The following is a 27,637-nucleotide window of genomic DNA, read 5'->3' as shown; positions in this document are numbered from 1 at the left end:
GGTGGTGCCAGCGGCGCAGCCTCAACTGCACGGAAGAAAATGTAATGGCACTTATGGAGATGCAATTTTGCAGTGTAAAGCCTCAATGAGGCAACCATAATTACAAAGGTCATGGGCCATAAATGCTCATAAAGTATTTAGTGCTACTGAGAGGGGGGGGGTTGCGTTTACAGAGCAAATTACAGAGAAAACTGAGTATTTATGCAGCACTAGTTATGCCACTGCTGCGAAACAAGCCTAATTGAAACTATTGTAGTCAAATAGGCAGCATCATTAACACATCCAGTCTTTTACAGAAAAACAAGATTTAATTTATCATGTTCATGAGCCTCCTTACTGAACTTTATTTACTGTTCCAATGTAAAGTGGCCCACAAGGGGTGATTGATTGGTGAAAAGGGCAGCACTTTCACCTGGGGATTTATAGCTCTTTGAGGATATAAATAAACCAGCAGAGGGTATGAAGGCAGGAGGAACAGTGTGGTGACACATCATGGGTCATGCTTTAATCACAGGGAAGCTGAGCTGTGGCTCTGGTGAGGGACTGGGTTAAATTGTACAGGAGATGAAGCCCACCTGCAGAGCTCATGTCCCCCTGATGAGGAACTTGGAACTAACACAGGCTCTGAAAGCAATGAAGACCTCAATGCAGAATGGAATGGCGTGAGTGAGCTGCAATGAAGAGAGCGTTTTTGCTTATGTGCAGGGAATAAAAGTGGATGTCTACTTAGAATACTCAGGGAACAGTTTATCGGTTCAGGCTACAGTGCAGGATAATGACACCTTGCTGCACACAATGCTGAATTCCTGCATGTGTCAGACTAAAAGAGCTGTAATTATCTCAGAGAAAATGAACAATGAAGGAAAGAGTTTCATTACTGCATCATTTAAGGATAGAACGGTGGCTGTGTTCCTGTTTTTGAAGTTTGTGAAAACATTTTTACAGAAATGAAACTCTGTGAGTGCGCTTCAGTAGTCGATCACTTCAGTTTAATATTAACTTTCACATTCATTTCCGTTTTCTTTTGCCAGCACATTGGTTATGCATTACTGACAGAGACATTCACATAAGTTAACCTTTTGTACAATCAGGGATAAAGTCGGTAGAGAATTCTGCTATATATTGACTGTCTAAGTAGAATAATAGGTACACAACGCAAATGTTTGTATTTCTCCTCTTTGTCTTCACACACTCAAAAACATTCATATTTACACATCGTTAATCATTAATACAAACCTGTTTGTCCTAATAAGTCTGAATGCCCATTGCTAACTATTTACACTTGCAGGGATCTTAAGAATTAAAGAGCTTGATTCTTGTGAACAGGGGTGGCAGTTAGAGAGACTGCAGTGTACCAAAAGTTGTAAGTCTAAATCCCTACAACAGCCCTGTGTCCTGCTGAAGTGTCCTTGAGCACAACACCACCCTTCACTTATTCACTTAATTGTGAATTGCTTTGATAACGAGATATATTAAACTACTTTTAATACAGCCACTCATATTACTACAATATTACTACTAAAACTACTATACCGCTTTTATTGCCGCCATCATCCCTTCCACAATAAAATCTACACTTATTACTACTACGACACTACAACTGCGACAATACGACTTCTACTAGAACTCAAAACACAAACTTTATAAATTGGAATCATCTGAATATTTCAGCTTGTAGGGTGTTGACGTGTGCGCGCGCGTGCGCACGTTACGTGTGAGTGCCCGCGCGCGCGCGCGTGTGTGTGTTTTTGTTTGTTGTCCTCCTCTTGAAGTGGTCCAGCCCACGCGGACCCGGTCGCCATGGAGAGCATTTCCCCATGAGCGCGAGCCAGCCAGAAAGAGTCAGCGCGAGCGAGGAGCAGGGAGCCCGAAGCGGCGACACGCACAAAAAAAACTGGGAATCATGGAGAGCAGAGCGCCGCTCAGGAGGACTTTACCATCACACGGACTGCGACTTTTCACTTCTCTCCTCGCCGTGTACGGACTTACCTGTGAGTTACAGCCTGTATTTGTTTACCCCCACACGCTTTTGCCTTTTTAGTCAGGAGTTCCAGTCCGCCGGCTGCTCCTTGTTGTCTGGAAGTGGGGTTTTGTACCGCTAGCTCCGTCTAAGCTAACGGTCCCCGGGTATCCTGACGCTGTGTCGCAAGTTAGAAAATGCAGATTGTTGCTGCTGGCTTTAATGTGTGTGTACTTATTTCCCTATTTGGACACAACTCCGTTATCGGTACTAGCAATGGTGTGTTAACTTATACATCAAGGAATCACTGCTAATTATACACGAGCTAAGAAAATGTGATTTCCAGCCCAACTTTAAGCGCTGCATTGATTTGAACGGGTGGAGATACTGGCCGGCTAAGTTATAACGCATTCCTGCTAACATTACTAAGAGGTAGAGGGTGAAGTAACTCCTACTTATATCACAGATGTGTATTAAGCAGCAGAAGCGGTACGTGGTGTACGGAGATAAAAACAGTAGGACGGATTTTTGTGTGTCAGTGAATTATGGGGATCGAAGAGGAGCTTCTCGGTGAAAAGTTTGCCAAGTCGAAAGGGGGAATAACGTCACATATGAGCCGGGAGGAGAGAGGGGAGGCAGGGCAGGGGCTTCTTTAGCCTCGGATGGGAGCTGGTGGCAGGGCAAATGAAGACATATTTCAGGGGGAGGGAAGGCAATGCTGCAGTCGCTCAGTCTGAAAGTATTGACCTGCAGTTGGGCCACATGCCAGCCCGAGCACCTTCCGAGCCTCACTGTCCAACCGCGTAGTGCAGCCACTGTTACAATACATGACAAGGACGAGCGCCAATGGATGCACAAGAAACAGTGTGGTGCCAAGGTGAAGTGAGTGTAGAATAAACATAAAGACAGAAAATGTAACGTGGTTTTTTAAAATCATGTTAAATGTACAGTCTCATTGATAGAAGGTTGTCAAAAGTCAACGCCAGAACTGTTCTGATGCATCTCTACATCCCCCAATCTACCACAGCAGAGTCCTATCAGTCTGCTCACACAAACACACTATTACACAGTAGGCTGCATACCATGCTCTTTACTGCCTCAAACCTCAAAACATAGTTTCATAAATCAACACAGGGAGTTGATAAACATTGCATTGTTTCTAAACCAAGATGATAAGCTTCCAAGCACACTACCATCAACCATGTATTTGCAGGTTTTAATTTGCAACAATCACCCCAGCAGCCAGTTTCACTCATTTTTAACCCTCTCTTACCCAATGAGGACCAATGAACCAATGAAATCTGGTGTTGTGCTTGGCTGGAACAGTAATCTACCCACACACTGCTTATGGCTGGAGACCACTGGCCTAGTCCTACAGTAGTGTGTCTATATGATTACAGATCTTGTGTCCCCGGGGTGCAGTGAGACTTTTTTGACAGGAACAGAGTTGATGTCAGTTTCCTTGACTGAGCAATTTTCAGAATCCCTGTAGTGCAGACAGGGCTGTGAGGAGGGGATTGTTTCAAGGCGTGTCTACAGGCTGTGAGGTCTGTAATTGAAGACCGTAGTTTTGTGGTTTCTCCTCTTGTGGCGGCATGATTTGCAATCTAAATAAATAATGTAGTAATGGAGCCACCTAAATTACAGACTCCAAACAGAAATAGATTTGAAAAAAAGTGGTGCACCGATAGGCAAGGATGGGCCTTATGAAGGTTATTATGATTCAGTCAGTGATCATTAATTGATGGGTATAAGTGTATGGAAAGTAGGTTTGTCATCCTACATTTAACCCAAAAGGCTGCACCTTTGTTGCCGCATCACACAGGACAGATCAGGTCAAGACAATTTTAGGGTAATGCCAGCCTCTTCTTCTAAGCAGGTGCATCAATAACAACAATACTGGTAGGCACATTTTTACTGACTTACTTAAAGTTTTGGCAACTTTTGCTAAATGTGGCTGGTGTCTGGTGTTAATTATCTATTGTGTTTATTTGTAACCAAGCAAGAGAATTCTTTAAAATATGATGTCGTTTTTGGAAGCACATCTGTGACTTGCAGATGTCTGGCCCGTTGCATCCGTTCAGTTCTCTTACTTGAGTCTACTAAGTAGGAAGGAAAAGAAGAAAAGAATCTCCTTATAACATCTATGAAGTGTCTCTTGTGTTTTTCTGTTTGGAGCGAAGCCACCAATAGATGGATGCGTTGCTTTATTGTGGTACATGGCGGCTGTGTGTGGGGATCGGGGAGCAGGCTGTGGCCACCAGCTTCTGTTGACTCCACCCTTATCCTCCTCTACCCCAACAGATGTGACTGTCAGAGGTTCTGTAGTGCAAGCCCCTCCCTGGTGGTCCATTACTGAATTAAGAGGAGTGATATCCAACTTTGGCATATTCCTGGATACGGTTCTAACAAGAATAAATAATACCAACTGCAACAACTGTATGTAATTCTGAAACACGTTGAAAAGACTGCTTTAAATAATAATCAGCATCAAAAATTTAGGACTGACAGTCCTGTGCCAGAAGTTTCTTCATTAACAGTCTGATGTGGTCTAATTTCCTATTCAGGCTAGTAAGCAGCGAGGCCTGTATTTGTTGTTTTCTGTACTGAAGATTTGAGAACGCAAGAATAAGACAGTAAAATTAGGAGGAAGTGAAATTCTGCTTAAGGTCTCATTATTCTCTAGTAAGTCCACATCCCAAAGCTGTGCGACTCCACAGCCTGTCTCACCACTGCAACCATCAAGTGAGACTTACCTTTTCTTTGTAAAGGACATGAAAGCCAAAGATATGGCTGCCTGGGCTCTCTGCAGTTGTGGACAACTTTACTCAACCCACCAAAAGCCCCTGTGAAGGAGTGATATGAGCAGCAGCATGCCTGTGTGGAAGTGGGTGGTATCTGAGGCGGAACGTGTGAATCTCTGCATGTGTTTCACACTCCTGGTGAAGTTCCTGCCTATCAGAGTGAAAGAAGTGGCTTTCAACGCCTGGTGTATGAGTAATGACAAGTGGTTGTCTACGCACCTTCCCCTGACCATCAATGGACATAAGGAGGAACAGAGCCACTTGTCCATTGGACCTAGTAGTTCATTCCAAATAGGAAGGAAAAGGGAGGGACGCAGACACAAATAGTTAGTGAAAACACATTAAGAATGTTGTATTATATTAATGCTAAGGTCACTACATGGAAGGTAGAATGCCCCTCTGTTGAATAAAATGTACATGGACAGGAATTGGCCGTTTCAGTCATAACACTGAGTCACGGGAACTGGGTGGTACAAATGGCTTCAAGATATTTCCATGGTTAATTGCCCACTGTGAATGAACAGAGGGGAACTTTTGTTTTCCCTGCTGTTTTCAGGAATCCCGTTTTTTCTCTTGAAAGAGCAGCTCACAGTGTGTGATTGAGGTAAGGGTCACTTAGATACACCATGCATTAAAGAGTGGCACAGGCAGGATGTGCACACTCAGCAGCTGAATCCCCCATGAGAGGAACACCAGGCTTATGGGAAACAGGTGTGGCTGCTTTTCACCACTCAGTCTTGTTTGTTTCACTCATTCAGCTGTCAGGTCGTCATAACGTTTGGGACGAGCCCATAGTCAGTTGTGTGCAGTTATGCAGCCCTACCACCCAGATGGAAAATAATTAGCAGCCACCAGTCAAATGCTGGCCAGTCCCAGCTAGACGGAAGAAGCTATCAGGAGTCTCGACCGACTTACAACAGTTCCTGCTGCAAGCTACAGTTGCTTACAGAATGAATACTGAGACATACTTCCCTTCTGTGTAAAGAATGTCGTGTTTTTCTCTCCATCATTCCGGCAAACCTGTGTTGTGGTCCTCATATTTGCTCTGTGTCGGGTCTGGATGCAAAGTCGGATAGTATTACACCGACAGCACCCTGTTCAGAGCACAGTGTACAGATCATTGTTACTGTTGCAATTCATTGTTTTTAGGCAGAGCAAATAGCCCACAGTAAGATACTCTATACTTTTGGTGTAAAATGTTTTAATGTAATTCATTGTACTATGTTTGGCCTTTGGCCTACAAATTGGATCTCTTGGAGTTTGAGTTTTGTGTGAAGAAGTTCTGCTTGTGTGTAGTCCACTAAACTCATATTTGGTCCTGTTCTGTAAGGGAACTAAAGGAACACAGTCTGTTTTCTGTTTTGTTTGCTTATTAGGAGACCGAACCCCTTAGGTGCATTGGCATCCCATTGTTTGTGTGGTTTCCCTTCCTTCTTCACTTTCTTTGCATGTAACATATGCAAAGAAATGCACCCAGCCCTCCCTGTCTCTTGGTTCAAAACAAGTTCAATAAACGGTCTAGTCAATTTCAGCGAATTTCAGGATTTTATTTAAATCTCTTAACAAGTGGACATTGCCTCTTTTTTGAAAACTTTGAATTCATTTGTACACCAAACTTAACAGATCCTTAACTTAGGAAACCTGTATTCACTGTTTATACAACTGTTTTTCCGCACAATTTCCATTCTGAAAAGCTATTTATAGATGAGTTTTACTTCACATGTCACACTTAACAGGCTCGGCCTTATGTGACAATAATAGAACTGAATAAGCTTTTTGTTCAAGTAAGTGAATAGTTCAATCTCTGCTATGTTTCATTTGGATTTTAAATCGACTGTTCAAGTAATTGATTGAGGAGCTTGATTCAATCGGTGGCAGTTGACCATTCCTCAGAGAACGCAGGTCATTTTGTTGTGATTGGTCAGCTCTAAAAGAAAAAACACCAGGCTTTTCTGAAAGGTTACAGCGAGCCATGACACATTTGACCAAACAGGGAATGCAATCTGAAGGTGGCCACTTCCATAATCGGTTAATCTTTAACAAGCCAAGTGTGAAAATACTACCCAATCTTTTGCAAACATGTTAACCATATGACCTTCTTGGTGAAGAAATATTAATTTTCCGACCCCAAGTGGCATAAAATCACTAAATGAAGCTTTAACATTACAACAGTAAGCTGCAGACCGTTGGCTGTGGCAAATATCATAGGCTGTCACTGTTGGATTGAACATAGATATGTTACTATTTTGTTGCAACTTGAATGGCACAAGGCCTGGCTGTAGATCTGCAGCCTCCCAAGCTTCAGCACACAGCCTCTGCCCTCTTTATTTGTCAGATTACACCGCATGCTAAAACCAAGACAGAAAAACCTCTCTTACAGGAGCCTGGTTTGGCTTGTGGAGTGACCCGGCTCCTTGCTGCAGATGCACTGCAGTGATGCTTTAATAGGCTGTACTTGCCGTGCTCATACTTCTCCTCTTTACACAGGTTCCCATTTTACTGTCAGGCATTTCAATGTAAAGACCAGATGCAGTTTCTGTCTCAGTTTAATGTTGTGTTGAAAGAAAATATTACATATCTGCACTGTTTTTCAATAGCTGCTCTTTCACTCAGAGACACACATGATAGGCGGTTCAGTGTGGTTGCAATATTTAGCCTCTGCTTGATTTGGAAAGGCATCACACAAAAACAAGTGGCTCGTTCTATTTGGGGCTTTAAAGTGGTGTTGCAAATCAGATATTGCCTGATGTGTGTTACATCCTGTTTTCCGTCGTAATATTAAAAGCCCTGAGTTCTGCTTCTTACAATACACACAATACTTTATCGACTCAAAATGTTTCTTTGAAATCCAAGCTTAATATGGAAGCACTATTTTAAAGCAGCCATGTAAGAACCCTCCCAGCAAATATGCTTGGATATTGTCTGACTTTTTCTCTGGTTGACCTTGTGGACACGTCGTGCCACATCGGTTAATGATTTTATGTCACTACTGCAGACCCATATCCTAACCCATATAATTAATAGATTTTAATGGAGGATTTTGTCAATACTCCTCTTAAAATATAGTTGTGGTGTGTGTGAGGTTTGGTAGTGAAACGCTAGCATTTGACCGGACCAGGGAGTGGGCTTAGTGTTTGGCTTGGCAGGTTGTCAAATACACATGTATTTGTGTCTTCCTGTGAGGTCACTATAGATGTGTTCTTGACAGCTGTGATTTCTGTGTCCCAACTGACGGCTTCTCTAGGCGCCTGATTCTCCTTGTTCTCACCGTTTCAAAGTGGGTGGCAACGGCGAATCAGGAGAAGTGTTCTAATCCGCTGCAGCAACAGGATGAGAATAGGTGCTGTGAAAAGTGGGAGTGCCGGGAAATGAACTCCCTCTAAACAGGATAATGCTGGTCAAATACCACACTGACCAAACTGGTGCTTTTATTGACCGCTGGAGTGCACGCAGTACACAGGCATGTTTTTGTTGTGCTGTTTTACTTCCTCCCCCGGCTGTGAAGTGGTGATTGCAAAGATCAACATTGTTTGAGAAAGGCTGGGTACTACTATAGCTTACCTTACACATAGTTCTATAGACCAAACCCTTATTTTAACATGTGATAAGCAGCCTCTAAAGCAGTTCCTTAACCGTGTGGATTGGACCCTGCATGAGGTCAACTTAGACAATGAAACACCAGATTTGAAATATGACATCATTTCTATACAGTCCATTTAGAAATCCCACCCATGCACTTGGAAGAGAAACGTTTTCCACACTCAAATTCACATGACAACTTGCCAACTGTGCTGTGATCTTGAGAATAAAGTAAAAGAGGGCCTGGGCCAACACAAACCCCAAGAAAATCTAAAATCCCTGCTTTGAGGAAAAAAAATTGCTATGGCCAAGCCTATGTCATAAAATATTGCAATAATTTCAGACACTGCTACTATTCTTATTCTTCAAATACTAGCACTTAATTAAACCCCATATCTGTTTTGTTAAAATTACATATCCAATATGTCAAAACATTCCATGACATTTTTGGAGGATAATTCATGGGATTTTTCACACTAAGATAATAAACTAGCACTTATTACTAATCTTTTGGTCTTCCCAGATAACGGTAATGCAGCATGTAGCTATCGTTTGATATTCTGTGCCATCTTGTAGATCGCATGAAGAGATCGCTGACTGATACAGGCGGCATACAAGAAATCTAAAATTGTACGTTGATGGGAATCGTTTTAAAGAAAACAGTCTGATTTCCTCTGGGGTCTCTGTGGCATGTGGGAAACTGTTTCCCCTATGAAAGATTGGGCTAATGAAAGTACACTTGCCCATTTATACCAGGCAACAGCACTGGAGTCTGTGATTACCAGATGACCAGGTCTTTCTCTTTGCAAAGTCAAAGGTCCTGATTGAGCGTGGCTTTCATTGAGTTTTGTATCACCAAATTACTCTTTTAAGGAGCATTGAGGTTCTCTCCCATATCTCACCTGTAGGCACGGTCTAGTACTGTTAGTTTTGATTCAGGTGTTTGTCCCGTATGAATGGATACCTACAAATACAACTACTGTGAGACACTGTCGAGGAAATGTCAAGCAAAGTTGAAGGTACGAGACCAACATTCGATTCATCTTTTATCACAGAGAGACTTTTGTGGAGAGTCTGACATCTATTCATCACTGGGCAGCCTATCTATGCTGCCTTTGTTTGGCTTGATGGTAGAGTTAAGCGGATGCTGTGAATAATTTACTGATGAAATCGATTAAATGGCTAGTAAGACGACCGAAAGCGCCACTTGTCCTGGAAGCATAGACACTGAGATACATTTGTGTTTATGTGATGTTGGGGGTGAATACTATTACTCAGCAGTAGTCTAAAATTTCATGCTTGTCATCCACTGACACAAGAAAACGTTTTTGTGAAGAAAAGGCCTGTAATCTTAATGAATAAGGCCAGGAGGTTAAGTGGAGGACACATTTCTGCCACTGTGCAATATTCAACACAACAGTGGAGTGTTGGCGACTGCAGTTCACTCAGTTAGCATCAACATGTCAGGGATGTGATACACTTATGCTCTAATTGAGAAAGACTCACTCTCAATTAGCTCTTTCACGCGGCAGGTTGAAATACCTTCCCATGACAGTCTGGGCTTTGTGCTGCAAAATTGTCTTTTCCTGTTTGTGTTTTCTGATGCATTTTATCTGCACCGCAAAAATAATGTGTCTTTCCAGTTCCGGGTCCAAAGCATTCTTTGCGATACTAAAATTCATTCAGCTCTCACACTCAAAGAATGTCTGCTATTTTGGCACACAGTTACAAACATCGTCCATCACTAGCATAGTTATACTGCATTATGTTGAGAGGTTGCAACCTATCCTGACACTTTGTATGTCAACACCATTGATTTTTTTTCTTTCGTTTGAGCAATGCACTTTAATCTAATGTGACTAGGATGAAAAAAGCCCCAGAAGTCTACATTGCAATGCGGGAGAACATTGAAAAGTGTCCTTAAGAGGACAGCGACATGTGAAGAGCCCAGCCTGCCCCTTTATAAGACCTGTCAGCCTGTGTTTGTCTCCACCATGAATTAGCCCTCTGCAACAGCCTCACACCCTCACCAGACACAATGCCAGGAAGGAAGGGGGTAGATTGGAGCTGTGTAAGGACTAATGTTTTCTTCACCCTGCACAAATATTCCTTACATAAAGACATGCCATAAAAAACAGGCAATTCACCACAGTTGGGTACTTGGCTTGCCCTGTCTCTAACTGATTGAGACGGAGTTTTAGGCCCCCCAAAGATAAAGCAAAGGTCCCGGGGGGCTTGTCCTTGGCGTATACGCATTGTCTGATTGCTCTCCTTTTCTGGTCACCTCTTTAGAGACTAACATTACAGAACAAATGGCTCTTCTTTGCCTATTGTTCTTGGAGTGTTCGATGTTTAAAAGCTCAGCTAACTCTCACAGGGTTAAACGCCCCACCAGAAGAAAATACATATATAATCTCTAAACCGATTTTGTTCCTCTGTGAAGCTGAAAGATCCTGTTGATGTAGTTTTCAACTGATTGAGATTTGATTTTCCGAAACACTAGAGGCATTGGTGAACAATTATAACATTGGTAATGAGAAGCAGGTTTTTTTTGCTTGTAGTCAGCTAATGTTGAAATGCCAATATCCCATACTAGACAGAGAGACGTTGGTGCCTGTAAAGAGTATGGATTACTAGGGTAATTAAATGTACCGTCAATAACAAGTGATCAATAACCACACCACCTCAACACTGCTGAAGGAAAATGTTGGATTAGTGTCATTCCACCAGATGACATTCTTTCTGGTAATTTAATGCTCAAAATGATTATACTGGCATAATCCTATTGATTCATTGTAATATATATTTTATCCCCATTAAAGATTAATGTGTTGTTTTACTCTTATGTCTACAGAGTCATCATATTTGCACAGAGTAAACACCCTGTGTGTACAGTAGATGCGTATGTTTGTAATACCGGATTGGTGGCTAGTAAACAACAAACGCAGTGGTCAGGGCCTCACTGTCATGCCGTCATTTCCTATCCTGCACCGGTATGAATTTGTACTCCCCTAAAGAGCTGAACCAGCCCAGTTACACATGTATGTCCTTGTTTTCTGATTTAATTTACATAGTTATTCATGTCTATCCTTTTGTTCATATCATTTCCGCAGTTCCTCTCAATAACTGCCCCATTTCTTGCTTTGTCCTCATTCGTCCTGGCCTCGCTGTATTTATTTCTAAATGCTGAACACTCACAGTTTCCTCTTGCTTTAGTCTTTAACCACACTCCCTCCTGCACAGATCTCATGTCTGCATTCTTCTCTTGTGAGGTCTTGAGATCAGTCCCTCATGAGTGCTGTTTGACATGATAATCTATTCATGGAGTTTGTCTACATGAACACGACATGTTATGTATTGTATTTCTGCTTGTGAATGTATCTGGCCTCGGAACCCTTTGTCTCACACAGCTCTGACATGCAATACAGGCTTCATTGAGAAGCGCTCCTGCCAGGAGACTGACTCCTTTGGGGAGGTCAGGGCTGAAGCTAGGTCAAGTCTGCGTAGGTGGAGTTTTTGGCTCATCAAGTGGCCAACGTGGAATGTTTGAGCCGGTTGCCAGGCAAATAGGAAGGTTTTGATTTACCATTGCGTCTTTCGAGCAGCTTGTCGCAATTAGTGATGTCAGAGGGAAAGAAACAAATATGAAGCATTTCTTCAAAGGGCAAGCATATCCTTCCCATGAGTTCATTCTTTCCTTGGATTTCTCAAAGATGTCTTTTCTGGAAAGGGGCAAAAGTGCAGTTTTCTCCTTTTTGGTCAAACTATATTTGCAAGCTTAAATATAGAAATAAAACAATGGTGGCGGGTAAAATAGAGTTTTCATATGAATCTTTAAAAAAATCCTAATAGTATTTGTTTGTTTGATATGATGGATAGCCAAAAATTAAACTAGTGGCATTTCTGAACGCTGCAACAGTAAACCTATTTCCTTTGTGAAACAGCATGACGACAGCTTTGTTTAACGCTTTGCTTACATTTCATTTGCCTGCAGTATTTTAGATAATATTTCACGGTGCTCTAGTTTGTGAGCTCTGGCTGTGTTCTTCATGGTCTAAGCTAGCAGTGCCAAGTTTCCCCACTCTCCTCCTGGCTGTAGGTATCCCATGCAGAGGCCATCTGTCTCTCCTCCCCTAATGCTAAGGGTGGAGTCCATTTGAAGCACTTCCCCCCATTCTCTCACTCCTTTCCTACATACTCCCAAATGCTTACTGTAAAACAAACATCACATAGCATGAACGGAGTCTTGTTTCTTTGTATGCTTTGACAGGCCTGAAAGCTGACACAGTGAGACAGATAAAGTACCTACGGTAGCAGTTGGAACGCCGTGTCAGGTAGCTGCAGTATGTAGAGCACGACGGAGGGAAGCTGGGTCTGAGACACGTGTCTTCAAACATCAACACAATGTCACCTATGCCAGGCATGTTCGCTCGTAAATACTCAAAATCACTTTTGTAAGGACCACCTTTTTCATTTGTACCCAATATAGGTGTTTAGTTTGTTTTGCACAGGTTATGTGATCATTCATCTCATAACTATCCACTAAGTCTGTTTTCATTTGCGTTAAAAGCCTTGTTTCACTGGTAAGGGGGCAGCAAACAGCTGTTGTGTCAGCTCAGATGGCGTGTGTGTGTGTGTACAATGCATAACCTACACACATTGACCCTGATTCTCCCCCACACCAGTGCACCCAGAGGACTCTAGCAGACGCAATGCAAACATAGGACACACACACGACAATCACATGCACGGAAATACATACAGTAGTGTGGGCTTTTATAGACCAGGTCATGAATCAAAGGTGAGAAAAAGATGTAATTCAATCCATGAGTTGTTGTGGGGCAATGGGGTTAATAGTCAAAGGGCCAGGCTATGTTAAGTTGTCTTTTTAAAGCACTGAGACGGAAGGCAGGCCAAAGGAAGCAATGACAGTTCATACTCAAAGTCTAATACCGTACAAAACTACACCAAACTTAACCATATATTGAAACAAACATAAAACATTGTTCTTAAAACAATGTGGTTCCACACATAAACAGAAAAGCACAAGCATTATACCAACAACATAAGACATTTAGGACCCAGCATGAAGTCAAACAAAATGCCTGACTTTTACACACATGGGCACACACTTATTCCTTATTTTGGAAGAAAATCTGTGTGTGTGTGTGTGTGTGTGTGTGTGTGTGTGTGTGTGTGTGTGTGTGTGTGTGTGTGTGTGTGTGTGTGTGTGTGTGTGTGTGTGTGTGTGTGTGTGTGTGTGTGTGTGTGTGTGTGTGTGTGTGTGTGTGTGTGTGTGTGTGTGTGTGTGTGTGTGTGTGTGTGTGTGCGTGTGAGATCACTGAAATTACAGGGGACGTAATGGAGCACGGGGAGCCTGGCTGTATTCCTCACAAACCAAGATAGCATTGCTGTGGCTTACCACTCCAATTCATGCCAGAGACTCAAAATACCAGCCAGCGGACCACTTTCATAAGCTTTACTCCATGCACATCCGAGACTATGTACAAAGTGGAAATTTATGGCTCCCAAATATAGCTTACTCTAACTGCAACCTAACTGAGACATGCTCTTTGGATATATTCTGTCAAATTCACTTCTTAATTTTGATTAATATAAAAAACGCTTTAATCCTCTTTGCCATTTTGTCTTGACCAATGATGTGAAGTCTTGTATTCTCCATAAAATGGTCACATGTACATATCTTGCAGTTTTCATCAGTGACTCATTTGTGTTACTATACTCACAGAAAACTTAGCCTGCGATGGAGTTTTTCCATTTGGGGCTCTAGCCTTAACCTGTAATTTAGGATTTATTTCAGGTTAGTTTTCAGCTTCATTTTCCAAACTGCTGAATTTCATTGCTGCTAAGCTGCTTGTTTCATTTTTGGTAAAATTCAGTAGCGTCCATCTTATGTGTGACATGAAAATGAATACCCCTGCAGTTTGCACATTATAATATTTGTTTTAATTTTTATATTACACTATTACACCCGTTTGCAAATCAGGGGTTGTATTGTTATCGTCGGTATCTGTCTGTGTGATACATTTCGTGCATACTTTCACTCATTTCTTATGCAAAATCGGAAAATCAGTCGACCTGATGGTGCTGCTGTAACAATAGCAGTGAAATCTTCTGAGAAATCTTTTGAGATCAGTTACATCTATTCATGTAGACCACACCCACAGAATCAATGGCTGAGAAACAGATGTTTTTTTTTCGTGATAAGGTTTCTATAGCATTGTTAACTGGTGGTAAAATACGTGTTTGTCCATTTTCAGAAAGCTTTTCGTAATAATGCATTGAGGTGCATAGTACTCCACACCTCTATACCTTTAACTGTCATTGTAAATGAAACATTCATCTATTATACTCTTTAGTTTTGTTTTTTGACCACTCAACCCTTATTTATCAAATGCTCATCTCACTCTGAGTGATTTTCAGCAAACTGCATTCAAATGGCCATTATTGTTCAAAACCCCAAAGCTGTGTTAATGCAGCCTGTCATGTTGAAAACACCTGCAGAGCGTTTAAGTGGCTCATAAAAAGAGGGAATGAAATGTTTGATTTTGTTTCATCTCATGCCAGACTTTTTTTTCCCTTTCCCGCTTAAAAGGTGCACTCATAATTAGCAAAGGGGACACACTGAGGGTCCTGTGGTGAGGGTGTGATGGGTATTAAAAGGGAAAGCAACAGTCAGAGTAAACCACTGGAAAACATGCCGGAGAGAAATGATGGCTGTTAATGCAGTAACGGGAAAACAAAACCTGTTGACAAGTGATGGAATGTCTAATACACTTTACTACAGCCACAGTTTGTAGGAAGATCACCAAGGGCCTGTTTCTAATCTGGGTTCACAATTTATAGAGGACTCAAGATGGTACTGACAACTGACACATTGTTGTAGTCTTGATGATACAGATTCTAATCCTAATCCAATTAGGATTAAATTGTAATCCTAATTAGATAAGCATTCTAATCTTCTTTTTTTGCTATTGAAAATGTGTAACGTTTGGTAAAAAGGTCTTCTCTTTTCTAAGTTAGTTGTAAGTATTTAAGAAGTTTAATCCATTTATGAATCAACAGAAATAAATTCAAAGGTAGACACTAGAAAACAAAAAAAGTTCATTGACCTTTGAATCTTCTGAATTAATTGTGAATGCATTAATTCTCTTGTTTGTTTCTGTTTATCTGATTTGGTCTTCTCCTTTTCCTTCAGCAGGTGTGAGAGGTAACCAGGTGGTGGTTCCTGAGAAAGTGAATGCAGTGCTTGGGAAGAACATCACACTGGGATGTAGGATAGAGGTGGGCTCCAATCTCAGTCTCACACAGATATCCTGGGAACGTCGTCTTCCCTCAGGCCCCAGTACCTTGGCAGTGTTCAACCCCGTATATGGGATTTCCATCTCCCAAGAATACGCCAGGCGCATCTCCTTTGTTTCCCCCTCAATCCGTGATGCCACCATCACACTTGAAGGAGTCGGCTTTGGAGACGTCGGGTCCTACACCTGCAAAGTGGCAACGTTTCCTCTGGGCAATACTCAAGCATCAATCACCGTGAATGTATTAGGTAAAGTAGACCTCTGTCACTTCCAGCTTCGTTATCTTAATTCCTTTTACACTTTTAAATCTCATATTTCAAAGGCAACAATTGGACAACGTTATTGGTTGATGAAGCAAAGCTTAGGTCACCATTAAGTGTTAGCCCTGGAGAAATAAATTACTCCCTGAAGCTTCCTACCTTTTAGATTACAACCTAGATAGAAAAGGCGTAGTATATTCAAAGCCCTGGAAGAATCTGCATCAGCACATAGGATGCTTCCAAACATTCCAACTCAAAGGAAGTTAAATGCCACTTTTTACGACTCTTTGAAATGTTATTTCCACTTAAGCTGCTTTAATACCTGGAGTGGGTTTCCATTCTTCCTTAAGCGCTTTTTCATTCTCCACCTCAGGCTCTCTGTCCACACAGAACACACATTTAGATCCGTGCCTGGGGCCAGTCTAAGAGTATAAACCTCTTATTTGCCTGGGGAAACAAAACAGCATCGTACACAGTGAAGACTTTCCTCATTGTTAGTTCCAGTTACCTATACCTGATGCAGGCATTACTGTGTTGTTGTAATGATGGACTTTGCACTCTAACACAAAAGTGACACGCGATGATATCTCAATTTCCCAAGACGCAGTGAAATGTGTTCTTAGCTCTGCCCCTATTCTTGTCAGGCGGGCAAATTCAAGCCTCAACAATTGTCACTAATCTTGGTAAGCTGTCCACATTAAAAAGGCATTTAGCCTCAGGCTTAGATAACTGTCATTTGTAAAGCTCTTGTAGACATTGACAAGCAGATGGCAAACCGAAGGGACTCTGCAGTATAGATATTCCTCTGCCTTGGCTCTCTCCCTTTCCTTGATGAATGTAGCAAAGTAGTACACCAGTTCAGAGATGTAGAGTCTGTACTGAGACCTATTTACTTCAGTAAGTGTAAAAATGTTACATGTTACAGAACAGAGAGTGCTGTCTTTACACTTTTACATACATGTTCTACACTGTATGGACTTACTGTATACACCCCTGTAGTCAATGTATGTCTCAGGCCCTAAATGGATGGTTGGGTTGCACTCAGACAGTGCTGAGAGTTGGAGATTGCGTTGTAGGCAGTAGTTTCTTGTCTCCCTCCAGAGACTGCAGGAAGCTCTGATGACTAATGAGTGGTATATTAAGTGCTGCGGTGACAGCCACAGTGTCTGGGACCTCACAGAGTTCAGTTACACCTTGCTGTCCACTCTGAGCTGCGTCACAGGCGTGTTCTTTGGGCTCACATGGAAACATACATGCACGCCCTTGTGCAAACATGCTTAGGCCTACTTTACAATTCAGATGTAATTAGGGTGTGATTATGGTACAAACAGTTCTTCGCAATTTGCTGCATGGCAATTGGGAATGAGCTTACCCCATAGGTTATACTTCTTACAGAGTGCATCACAGTGAAAAAAACTAAACTCAGCAGATTTTAGCTCCCAAGGCAGAGAGGAACGATGACTTGTTCCTCTCTGCCTTGTTTGTTTGACTTTCCCACCAGACTGTTTAGATCATTAGAAAACGTACAGTACTAACAAGGTTGCTGCCTTTGGTTGCTCCATTTTGGACAACACATCCGAATGTTGGTAATATCATCATCTGAACACTTAACAAAGGTAAAATTCATATAAATATATTAGCCTAATTTCCTTATCCTTGTGTTTCCAACTACATTCAGAAAAGGAACCTGCATTCATGGATGAGCTGAGCAGTCAGAATCATGCATCACGAGCCAAACGTCTCCACTAGTAAACAATAGGAAGGAAGCAGAATAGGAAATTATGCCACGGGGAGTGAATGAATTACAATAACCTTTTGTTTTGAACTGCTGACAGGTCAGATGGAAATCTACTGTTCAACAATAGACCTTCTTAGAAACAATGGACGAGCTAAATTGGTAATGCTTTTATTGTATTTCGGGTGAAAAATTTACGAATACTGCAGTTACTTTTTACATTTTTTGGTTGGCTGGATCATTCAACTGTGAACTTCATTTGCTCACGGTCAAAGATCTGTCTTCATTTATGGCACCAACGTTGCAGATATTTGCTGAGTCAGAAAATTGAGAAATCATCTCCACAGAGAGACGGCAAGAGATGCTGACTCAGGGCATCAACTCTTGAACAGTGTCATCAGTGTTTCTGTTACACACAGTGTAACGTGCACATGATACACTCAGATGGTGGAGGGGGTTTTCCAATTTTTTGCATACTGGGAAAGCGAGCTACATCTTGGTTTCATGTTGCTTGGAATGTGTGATAGAAAATCAAAGCTTTGGTTATCTGCCCACCAATGTGCCGCCACGCTGCAGAATTTCATTTATTTTCACTAACATCAATAGGAAACAAACCAGAAATGAAGTACCTACTTTATGCATCACAGAATCCACTAGAACAAAATTTATAGCTGTTGATTTCAGAACTGCTAGATCATCACACTAACTGCGACAATTGAGAGCTTAAAGCAATGAATAACCAATCGGCAATTTTTTGTGTTGATGTATCTGGCAGTAAAACTGAACACACATATGATGTATGCCCACTGCACATTCAGTTAAATCCCCATCACCATAGGAGTTTCCACTGGGTTATGACGTCAGTGTGCGTATGTGGAGCAGTGTGAGGGTGGGGGGCAAAGGGCCAACGCAGCCAGTTCACTGAAGGGAAATCATTACCCTTTCCATTTGTCCAAGTCCCCCTCCCTCTGGCAGCACGTCCAAATTAACACATCTCCCTGATTTGGTTATTCTGTGAGTCCAGACAGGTCGCCTCCCGACACAGAGCAGCTACTGTTTATAGCGAGAAGGCATTAAGGAGGGGCTGAGAGGAGCGAGGGAGGAATGCGAGGTGGATTGTCGAGAACGGCGGCACCGCCCCTGTACTGGTTACAGGAGACGTGGTTATTTTTGGAAAAATGGGGTGCCAGAGGTTATTTGAATTTGTTGTTGCACCTCCTGTTCAGCTGGTAAGGAGGGGGCCAGCAGATGTCTGAGGGTGATGGCCTTGTCTTGGGGATTAGGCCGGTGTGTGCCCGCACGTGCTGCCCCAAGAGCCACCATTACAGTAAGTGGAACAGCTGTTCGTGTTCTTGTCAGAGGGAGAACGAAGGAGAGAACTGTGCTGCATTGGGAGACAAAGAAGAAGAAACAAACACAGGCCGTGGATGGGACAAGGAGGAAATTATGAAAAAGCAGAGATGGCTCGATCCCAGTGTCCAGCGTGGTGTGTGTTACTGTTTAGTCCCCTGTGGCCTCCATGTCTTTTGGCAGAATCCTGTTTTTTCTCTCAATACTCCCATGGTGTCACTGAACTTTTTATGAAATAACGATCATAACTAGGTTCAGCCTGTTCAGCTCAGGATAAACTTCTCTTTTACAGTTTTATGCAGCAGGTAGTCTAAACCCCAGTCTTTGCATTGTTGGTCTCTCTCTTCTATCATAGATCTGTTTTGCCTCCCTATTGAAAAGAAAATCTCTGTGACGTGTAAAACTGGCTGTTTCTCTCAGGAAGCTGGTGTAACATTACCTCGTCTCTAAGGCTCTGAATAGTGTACAGTAACTTAACTCCTCAGCCTCCAACAACAGTCACTTCAAATACAAACACTGACTCTACTGAATGGGGTCGTTCCCCTTACACAGGTTTCAGGCAATGTTGCGTTATTGATGCGTTTCAAACTATGTGAAAGGTTCATTTGCATTCTACATCTTTGGTACACAACCATAATGACAGCTACGTCTCCACTAAAGTGCCCCTCTATGATTTACTGTTGTGGTTCATCCATTTTTAATAAATATCGGTGAAATGGAAAAAGTTAATCTGCTCTCCCTGACAGCTGAGTACACTGAGGCCACTTCCTCCTGTCCATAATCATGTCATTTTACGACGGGCATTATTTATTCATACACAAACACACAGAAAAATCAATATTCATTTTGTAATCTTTTCTCCATTCTGTCGCTCCCGCTCCTCCCACCCTCCCCCGTCTCTCCCATCTCATCTCCTCTCTGCTCTCAGTGGAGCCAAAGGTCTACGTGTCTGCAGGCCCCGCCGCCCTGCTGCACGGCGGGAATGAGTCACTGGTGGCCACCTGCATAGCGGAGCGAGGACGTCCCGCCGCCGAGGTATTCTGGGAGACGGAGCTGTACGGGCGGACCGAGATGCAGAGCCAGGACGAGGCCAACGGCACCACCTCCATCCACGTGCGCTACATCTGGCAGCCGCAGAGCTACGCCCAGGGGAAGACGCTCACCTGTGTGGTGCGCCACCCAGCCCTGCAGACAGATTTCCGCATACCTTTCACGCTAAACATTCAGTGTGAGTGTTCCTCTGAGTAATTAAGTAGTTCAATCTTCAGTTGCTTCTGATTCTGTCAAACACTTTTTCTTGGGTGGAGTAACGACAATTCAAGTTACAATTATGCATCAGAACTGTTTAACCCAGATCAGGAATTTGGGCTTTAATCTTCACTGATTTTGATCATAGTCATCATTTTGCGGTCCTGAGAGTTATGGTTTGCAGCATGTCGTCAATATTAACCCCCGCTGTTAGCTTGATTAATGAATAGGTTTCTTGCTGCCTTTCCTTTTTGGCCATAAAGGGAACATTTAAGACTCGTCTTAATGATATAATCAGTGATGCATAGTGTACTTCCTTGGCGAGCAGTATTGAGGGTAGACTGTTTGTACCGTGTGAGTGCAGGCTAATGAAGGTATTTTATGAAATATTGATCAGGCCTCAGCAGCAGCAGCGGTAGTAGTGGGAGGCTGCTGGGGGCAGCGGCTGGAGACGCAGAAAAAAGCCAAGGTTAATACAGGAAGCGTGAGGCTTCAGAGCTCAATAAATCACGTCAGATGCAGAGGCAGGGGATTTTAAGTGCAAAAGAAGCACAATTTCAACGTGGAGTCGCGTGAAGAGGGTCACAGGACGCGATGAACCGAGGCTTCTATCTTGCTGCAATAATAAGTTCCTCATCCGTCCCCCAGAGAAATCAAAGTGAAGCAATGGATTTCTAAGTCCTTGTTTGTCATGTGTTATTACAGTGTCATGTGATGGGGTTCGTTTAGGCCTCCTCCTACTTTCCCATGTTTATTTCATGGTGAGCTGGAGCAGTTTATTATTAGCTGCAGTACATGTAGCGTCTGAGTAGTCACTGTCGTTTTGTTCGCTTTCCGCCAAGCCAGAGTCATTTGTTTCTTCCCTTGGCTTGTTTTCACCAGCAGAGCCGCCTGTACCCTACAAGAGTCCTGCACAGTTTTTGATTTGTCATCACTACTGAGCTTATAATGCACACTTTGTTCCCCGCTGGGAAAGCTCATTTGTCATCATGCTGCCCGGGGTCACTATGAGTAATTATTCAGTCCCTGGTGTTTTTCCAAAATGAAACAGAATTCAATTAAAATAAGATTCTCTTTTTTTTTAATTAATTTATTTTTCACATTATCCTCATTTTGTTTTATTTAGTTTTACTCTGCACATTGCCATCAATATTTTAAATAAACAAAACAATCTGAATGTTAAAGAAGCAAAGATCCTCAAGAAAAGTAAAGACTTCATTTTTCTAATTTCTTTCTGTCTTTCTTCTTATAAATCTGTCCTTTACAGTCGCGCCAGTGGTGTCAATCATAGGAGATGACAAAAGCTGGTATGTAGGACAGGAGAACGTGAAGTTTGACTGTGGAGCCAAGGCCAACCCACCTGCCCATCAGTTCACATGGATCAGGTCAGTCTCTCCACTGAGCGCCTTTACAAGAAACAAGAGCTACTGATTGGAATACAGATGTTGTGTTTTGGGCCACCATGTGTGTAGATGTGGTGAGTTTAGTTAGTATGTTATGAGCCCAATCAATGACTTCATTATTCTGTGAACCACACCTTCAGAAACATAACGTACAGACTTCAAGGCTTCTTACCGGGTCTGAACTTTATGCATTGTTTCATTCTTACCCAGGCTGGATGGCTCGATGCCTGACGGTGTTGAGATTGCAGACAACAACTTCGTCTTCACTCGACCGCTGGATCGCAACGACTCTGGAGTTTACCGCTGTGAAGTGATGAATGACATCGGCCTCCGCAGCCAAGACGTACACCTTTGGGTGCAAGGTACTTTTTTCAAATTCACTTTTCTGCTTTGAAGAAGATGAGAATTTAACTTTGGGACACAACAAACCGAGGGATGTTCACGTGTCTTGTTTGACATTCATGTAAGATTACCACCTCGGTAAGATCACCAACGCGTCGAGCAGAGTTAAGCCTCCGTATAAATGTCCTTGCACAGATCTACTTTCACACATTCGTGGCAGCAGGGGAGCTGAGGGTGCAGATTAAGAGTATCAATACCAAACCTCTATTGTCGTGGTTTTGGCAACATTAGATTTCCTAGATAAGAAAATGTTTCCCTTCACTGGTTGGCAGCTCACTCAGCAAAGTTTGCGTTATGGAGCCTTTGTTTCCTTCGGGGTCATGTTACGCTGGGGGACCTAATGAATTGTGTTTGTGTATTTGCACCACACAGAAATATGCGATTGTTACTGCACAGGACAGAGAATGGTTCTTTCAGTACAAATACTTCAGTTTAATTCGGCTCCTCTGTGTTCAAAACAAACGACCAAGGTATTCCCACATGAGTCCTAAGGAGTTTTCCTGTATTTGTTGTTGCTCAGTGTTGTGGGCTGTAAATATATAAGACAGCATAGGTATCAGTGTAATGAACTTCTCCTGTCTGCTTCTCCTGTGCTACTAGACTCCATGATTCTGAAGCCAGGGCGTGGATCCTGAGAACTCTGCATCCCTTTTATTTTCATTTCTCCTCTTTTCCTTTTAATCCCTTTCCAAACAAAGCAACTGCTGCTTTTGGTCATGTACTCCCCCAGTGCACAATGCGTTTTCGTTTCTCAGTGTTGAGAGCAGAGAGCTGGACGAGCCCCAGAAAAGGCTGTCAGGCTCCATCTGTTTACAGGCCCAGTTTGGAGTCCGGCTCCAAACCAAAGCATAGCTGACATCCTGTCCAGGAAGGACTTGCACCGAGCAATTATCTGGCTTCTCTTGTCAAGTATTAAGACTCGGGCATGCTGCTTCTCGCTCCCCTCCCCTGTGGAGATGTAGCCAGGTTGAGCCCGGCTATATTCCCTCCCCCTCCACAGCTCCGGAGTGTAGCTGTTTCACATTCCCAGTTGTCTCTGCAGCCTTGTGGCTTTGGCTGCTGCTCTCTCCGTTGATCAGCTACGTGGTTGCAGATGCTCATCTCACAAGGCTTAAGTGTCCCCCTGCAGTACGGGACTGATGGTGACTGACGAAGGACATGATTTGCCAGTGTATCAGTTCACCGTGCATGATCCGTCTTCATCATCTACTCTCATTCTGCCTTGACTTTACCTCAGGCACACATTCTGAATGTAATTGCAGGAAATTAGATTCTTTCTCTGTCAAACAAATTGTGTGGAAATCATTAAAGGTCTGCAGGGATTTCAGTTTTGATAAGCGGTACTTTAAAACCCTTCTGTGGATGAAAAGCTGTACTGGTGCAGGTCACAGTGCCTGTGGCCAGAGCTTTGATGCGCCTCTGCTGAGATAGAGGAGTGATATCAGGCTGCTCTGTGTCCCAGAGCCTTGAGCTCAGCACAGCCCTCCTCTCTGGCTCTGGCTGCCATCACAAACGCCGGCCCACCGGAGGACAAATCAGATGCAGGAACCTCACATCGATCATACTGAGTTTCATTCCTCTCACATGACTTCCCCACAGCAGAGTGGAGGAAGAAAGGGGGAGAAGTAATCACGCTCACTCAGATGATCATGAGTGCACATCCTCCTTCTTTCTGTCTCATCCTCCCTCACACACACACACAAACACACACACGCACACACACACACACACACACACACACACACACACACACACACACACACACACACACACGACATGTAGCACTTAACCTCTTCAACTCTCCTACACTTTTTCACTGTAGAACTCTCGACGAATTCTTTTCCTTATCTGAGAGTGTGTGTGTGTTTTGGTTTTACATTTGGTTTGTCAATAGTCTCCAACTTCTCCTTCTCTCTGCAGATCCTCCTCCCACCACAGCGGCCCCCACCACCACTGCTCCCCCGCTACAGGACACCGCCGGAACTGGAACAGCAGCAGACCAGCGGCGAGCCCTGTTCACCTCCCCGACCTTGGCCTCCTTGCCCGACAGCAGCCTCGGCACCATAGTCGGCGGCGTAGTGGGCGGAGTCCTGTTCCTGCTCCTCTTGTTGATACTGGGCGGCGTTTGCTTCATGCGCCAGCGCAGAACCTTCCGGGGAGACTACTACACCAAACAGTACCTGGGACCCTCGGACATGCAGAAGGAGTCTCAGCTGGACGTGCTGCAGCCCCACGAGCTGCAGGAAGTCTACGGGGACAAGATCAGCAAGGGCAGCCAGGAGCTCAAACCCAAACCTGGCGGGGACATCATTTATCCTGACTACAACACCGACCGCAAGGATAGGGAAGACTGGGTGGACAGAGGGGACATCCACAGAGGCCTTAAGGAGGGAAACTACTACCCCGATCACTACAACAACCACAACATGCACCCCTGTGGGCCTCCGGTACACAGCACCATAGTGAACAACGGCTCCCCCTATCTGCCGGAAGACTGCTTTGACAATGGTACAGACAGCGACTACGTGTCCCACATGGACGGGTCTGTGATCTCGCGCAGGGAGTGGTACGTCTGAGGAGAGGAGCAGGGAGGGAAGAGGACATTTTCCGCAAAAAGACTGAGAGTAATTTAACAAATGTCAGATACAAATGCCGTTCAAGGTTACGTGGCTTTAGTCAAAAGATGAACACACCTTCTTGGCTCCGATCTTACAACGAGCTCTCCGAACAATATTGCTCCGCCTCAGTCGTAACCACTTTACCTTAAGGACGCGTGCGTGGATCGTGTTACGAGTCGTAGCGTTTTGAGGAGCTACAAGTGAGCCGGAAAAGCCTCAGCGATGTTATCTGTGTAACTTAAAGAGGCTCGGGCGCACCGCAAAGTTTCAGAAGATGTGAATGAGTTTTTTGTATTCTGCCTGTATGTGTATGCGCCTGTCTTCATCACAGGTCATAGGTCAAGTGTTCACACTCTTGTTAGTGAAGTATTTATATCCCTGACTGAGCTCTGCACCCTCTCTCGTTGCATTATCGTAAAACACCGCAGCCTCCTGTGGCGTAAAGTAAAGTCTCACAAACAAACCTTTCATGAAGATGAAACTTTAACCGTGGATGCAAAGGAGTATTAAAGATTTGATTATACTGCATGTGTTCTTTTACAACAAAATGTATCGTTAAGTGACAGGGACAGTTATTCAGTCACCAAGGAGACGTACACAGGTCTGCAACCGAGGGGGGGGAAGCAAAGTGACACAAGTTCATTTCAACCAAGCACTGCCCCTTAAAAACATTTGGTTAAGTTATTATTCAGTGGCTTTTACTGTCAATCGACTGTAAATCATTCACAGAACAGCTCAACCATCGCCAGACAGTAAAAACAAAGACATCATTCATGTTTCGGGAGGTGCTACAGATTATTATGTCTTGACTGAATGCTTTGTTATTGGTTGTGTATTGTTCTGTGTTAATCCATTCACATACTTTGCAGTGAAAAGCACAATTCTGTCTGCAAAACCTTACACAACACCATCATAACTCTGTGTCAAAGCAATAGTTCAGATGGGAGATTGTCTGACATTTACGTGGCTCCGTTCAGTGTTTACCAACATTTTCTCCCTGCTCTCTCCCACTCAGCGCTCCACCGTCATTATTTATATCTGTAAATACACAAACTCCTGGTAGGAAAGCGGCCCGGGAGGACAGAGAAAGGAGCAAAAAACAAACGGATCCTTCAGCGGCAGTTTGTCAGAAGTATGATTATGCCACTACCTCACAATACCGTTGGAAACATTGTGAGTAGTTGACATCACTACTGATTACAGGACGAGCTAATGTTGGGGTTTGCAGCTCCTCCGAGGATCCAGAGTCATCACGGAAAGTAGAAATGTTATACCCGGGCGAGAGTCGGCTTCCAGAGCCTCTTAGGTCGGAGTCGTCTGTGTAACGGCTCCCCAAGGGATCCTCTTTTTTTTTTTCCTCCTTCATTTCCTACAAGCAACAAACGCCGTGACATTAAGTAAAAACAAAAGAGGTGACATCATCCCTGATCTCATTTCTCATTGCTTGATTTGACCTTGCACTTTCCACTTAGTCTTTTTCTTTTCTCCCGAGGAACGATACGTGGATCAAAGTGGCCTCTGCAAAGCCTCAACCATGAGAGGGAACACATGCCCTCTCTGGAAGGTTCCTACCCCCAGCCCGTCCGCTCAGTCAGTGTGTTTGCTGCTATAGGAGCCGCGTACGTCTCCTGCAGTCAGACTTGGGGGTGTATGGGGGTCGATGTTCATATAGTTTGAGGTCTCTTTCTTTCTTATTGGGGTTGTATAAGATTGAAGGCACACGATTTGATTTGAACTCTCCTTCTCCTTCTCCTTCTCCTCCGCCCTTGTTTGCTCGCACAGCCGCGCCAGGTTTAGACGTCTGAGAATAAACTACTTTAATCTGTTGAGCTTCCTCTCACTTCATCATCACACATACGCCACGCCACACACACATCTGCTGCCTTGGCCACCGCCAGCCCCACATTCAAAGAGCGCTCCCGGTCACCTCAAACTTTGAGCTTTTTAATTAACTTCTTTCTTCTCCTCCCGTTGCACTTGGCAAGTGTTCTGACCCGCTGATATATAGCACATCTAGTCTGCATGCACACATTCTTTATACACTTGAGTCATAGCTGTCAGCTTGTTTCCTTGTAAACTGGCAAAGTCACTCCATGCACACTGCTGCCGCCGCCACCGCTCTAAACTCCAGGGGAAATGTTCTGTTCATCAGTCCGACTGCTTATCACGCTGTTCTGACAATTAGGTGAAGAGCTGATGTGATGAATGTTTTAAGTTTCGTCAGTCACTTTTAAGTTATTCTCATTATTGCTGATCACTATAGTAGTCATATTCATGTACATAAGGCTAATAGTTTAGCGTACGGTTAGCTGTTTTGTCAGACCTTTGTTGTATGTGTGTGTGTGTGTGTGTATGTACGTTCTGAAGTCCCCTACTGGATAGTTGGTGCCTTAATGGGCTGAGCAATGCACAGAAAATGGTGATTGGTTCTTGAGTGAGGAGACCTGACGTCGTCTTCCATCTTGATATTTAAGATAAGTGAGAGAGCGAAACGCGAGAAAATTGACAAAAGGTTGCTTGTCATGCCTTATACCGTGTGAGAGGACACGTGTAACAACTTAGTTACTGAGTTCTAGAAAAATAGTAATATGTAAAGTTTCACTGGGAATTTAGGCAGGCCAGAGTTATAGAAAATATTATTGTCTTGTAAATATGCTGGCTGTTTTTTTTATTATTATTGAAAAAAAATCTTATTTTTTTGTATGAGGTCTGTAATTTTCACAGAGTATTAGTTTATCCTACAAGCGTGGAGAAGCTCCGGTCTGATGGAAAAGAAACAGCACGCTCCTGTTTTTTCATTGCATTTTATATTTGTTCTGGAGAGTTTCTGCCTAATTATTTTGTATTTTTGCTCTTTGAATGATCAATGTCTCACAGGAATCAAAAATGAAACCGTGGTAGATTGTATTTTGTTCCTTTGTTTGCAATAAAAGACCGTCATTGTTGCACTCGCACG

General features: G+C 43.3%; 1 protein-coding gene across 2 annotated transcripts; it reads left to right on the top strand.

Moving 5' to 3' along the window:
- The first annotated feature begins 1,023 nt into the window (after positions 1–1,023).
- nectin3a (nectin cell adhesion molecule 3a) lies at positions 1,024–27,631 on the top strand. 2 transcript variants are annotated; one of them, XM_076146360.1, is made up of 6 exons: positions 1,024–1,991; positions 15,566–15,913; positions 19,939–20,238; positions 21,526–21,643; positions 21,872–22,023; positions 23,984–27,631. In XM_076146360.1, exons 1-6 carry the CDS (start codon positions 1,904–1,906, stop codon positions 24,637–24,639), a joined length of 1,662 nt encoding a protein of 553 aa, XP_076002475.1. In that variant the 5' UTR covers positions 1,024–1,903; the 3' UTR covers positions 24,640–27,631. The 2 variants fall into 2 exon arrangements, with proteins under 2 accessions (XP_076002475.1, XP_076002474.1); XM_076146359.1 differs by having other exon boundaries at positions 1,033–1,991; positions 15,563–15,913.
- Positions 27,632–27,637: the final 6 nt, after the last annotated feature.

Source organism: Genypterus blacodes, unplaced genomic scaffold (assembly GCF_046128005.1).
Source record: "Genypterus blacodes isolate CSIRO-AG114 ecotype Tasmania unplaced genomic scaffold, CSIRO-AGI_Gbla_v1 ptg000032l_1, whole genome shotgun sequence".
NCBI classification, from domain to species: domain Eukaryota; kingdom Metazoa; phylum Chordata; class Actinopteri; order Ophidiiformes; family Ophidiidae; genus Genypterus; species Genypterus blacodes.
The sequence above is the reverse complement of the archived record's forward strand: the minus strand, read 5'-3'. Positions and strand labels throughout refer to the sequence as shown.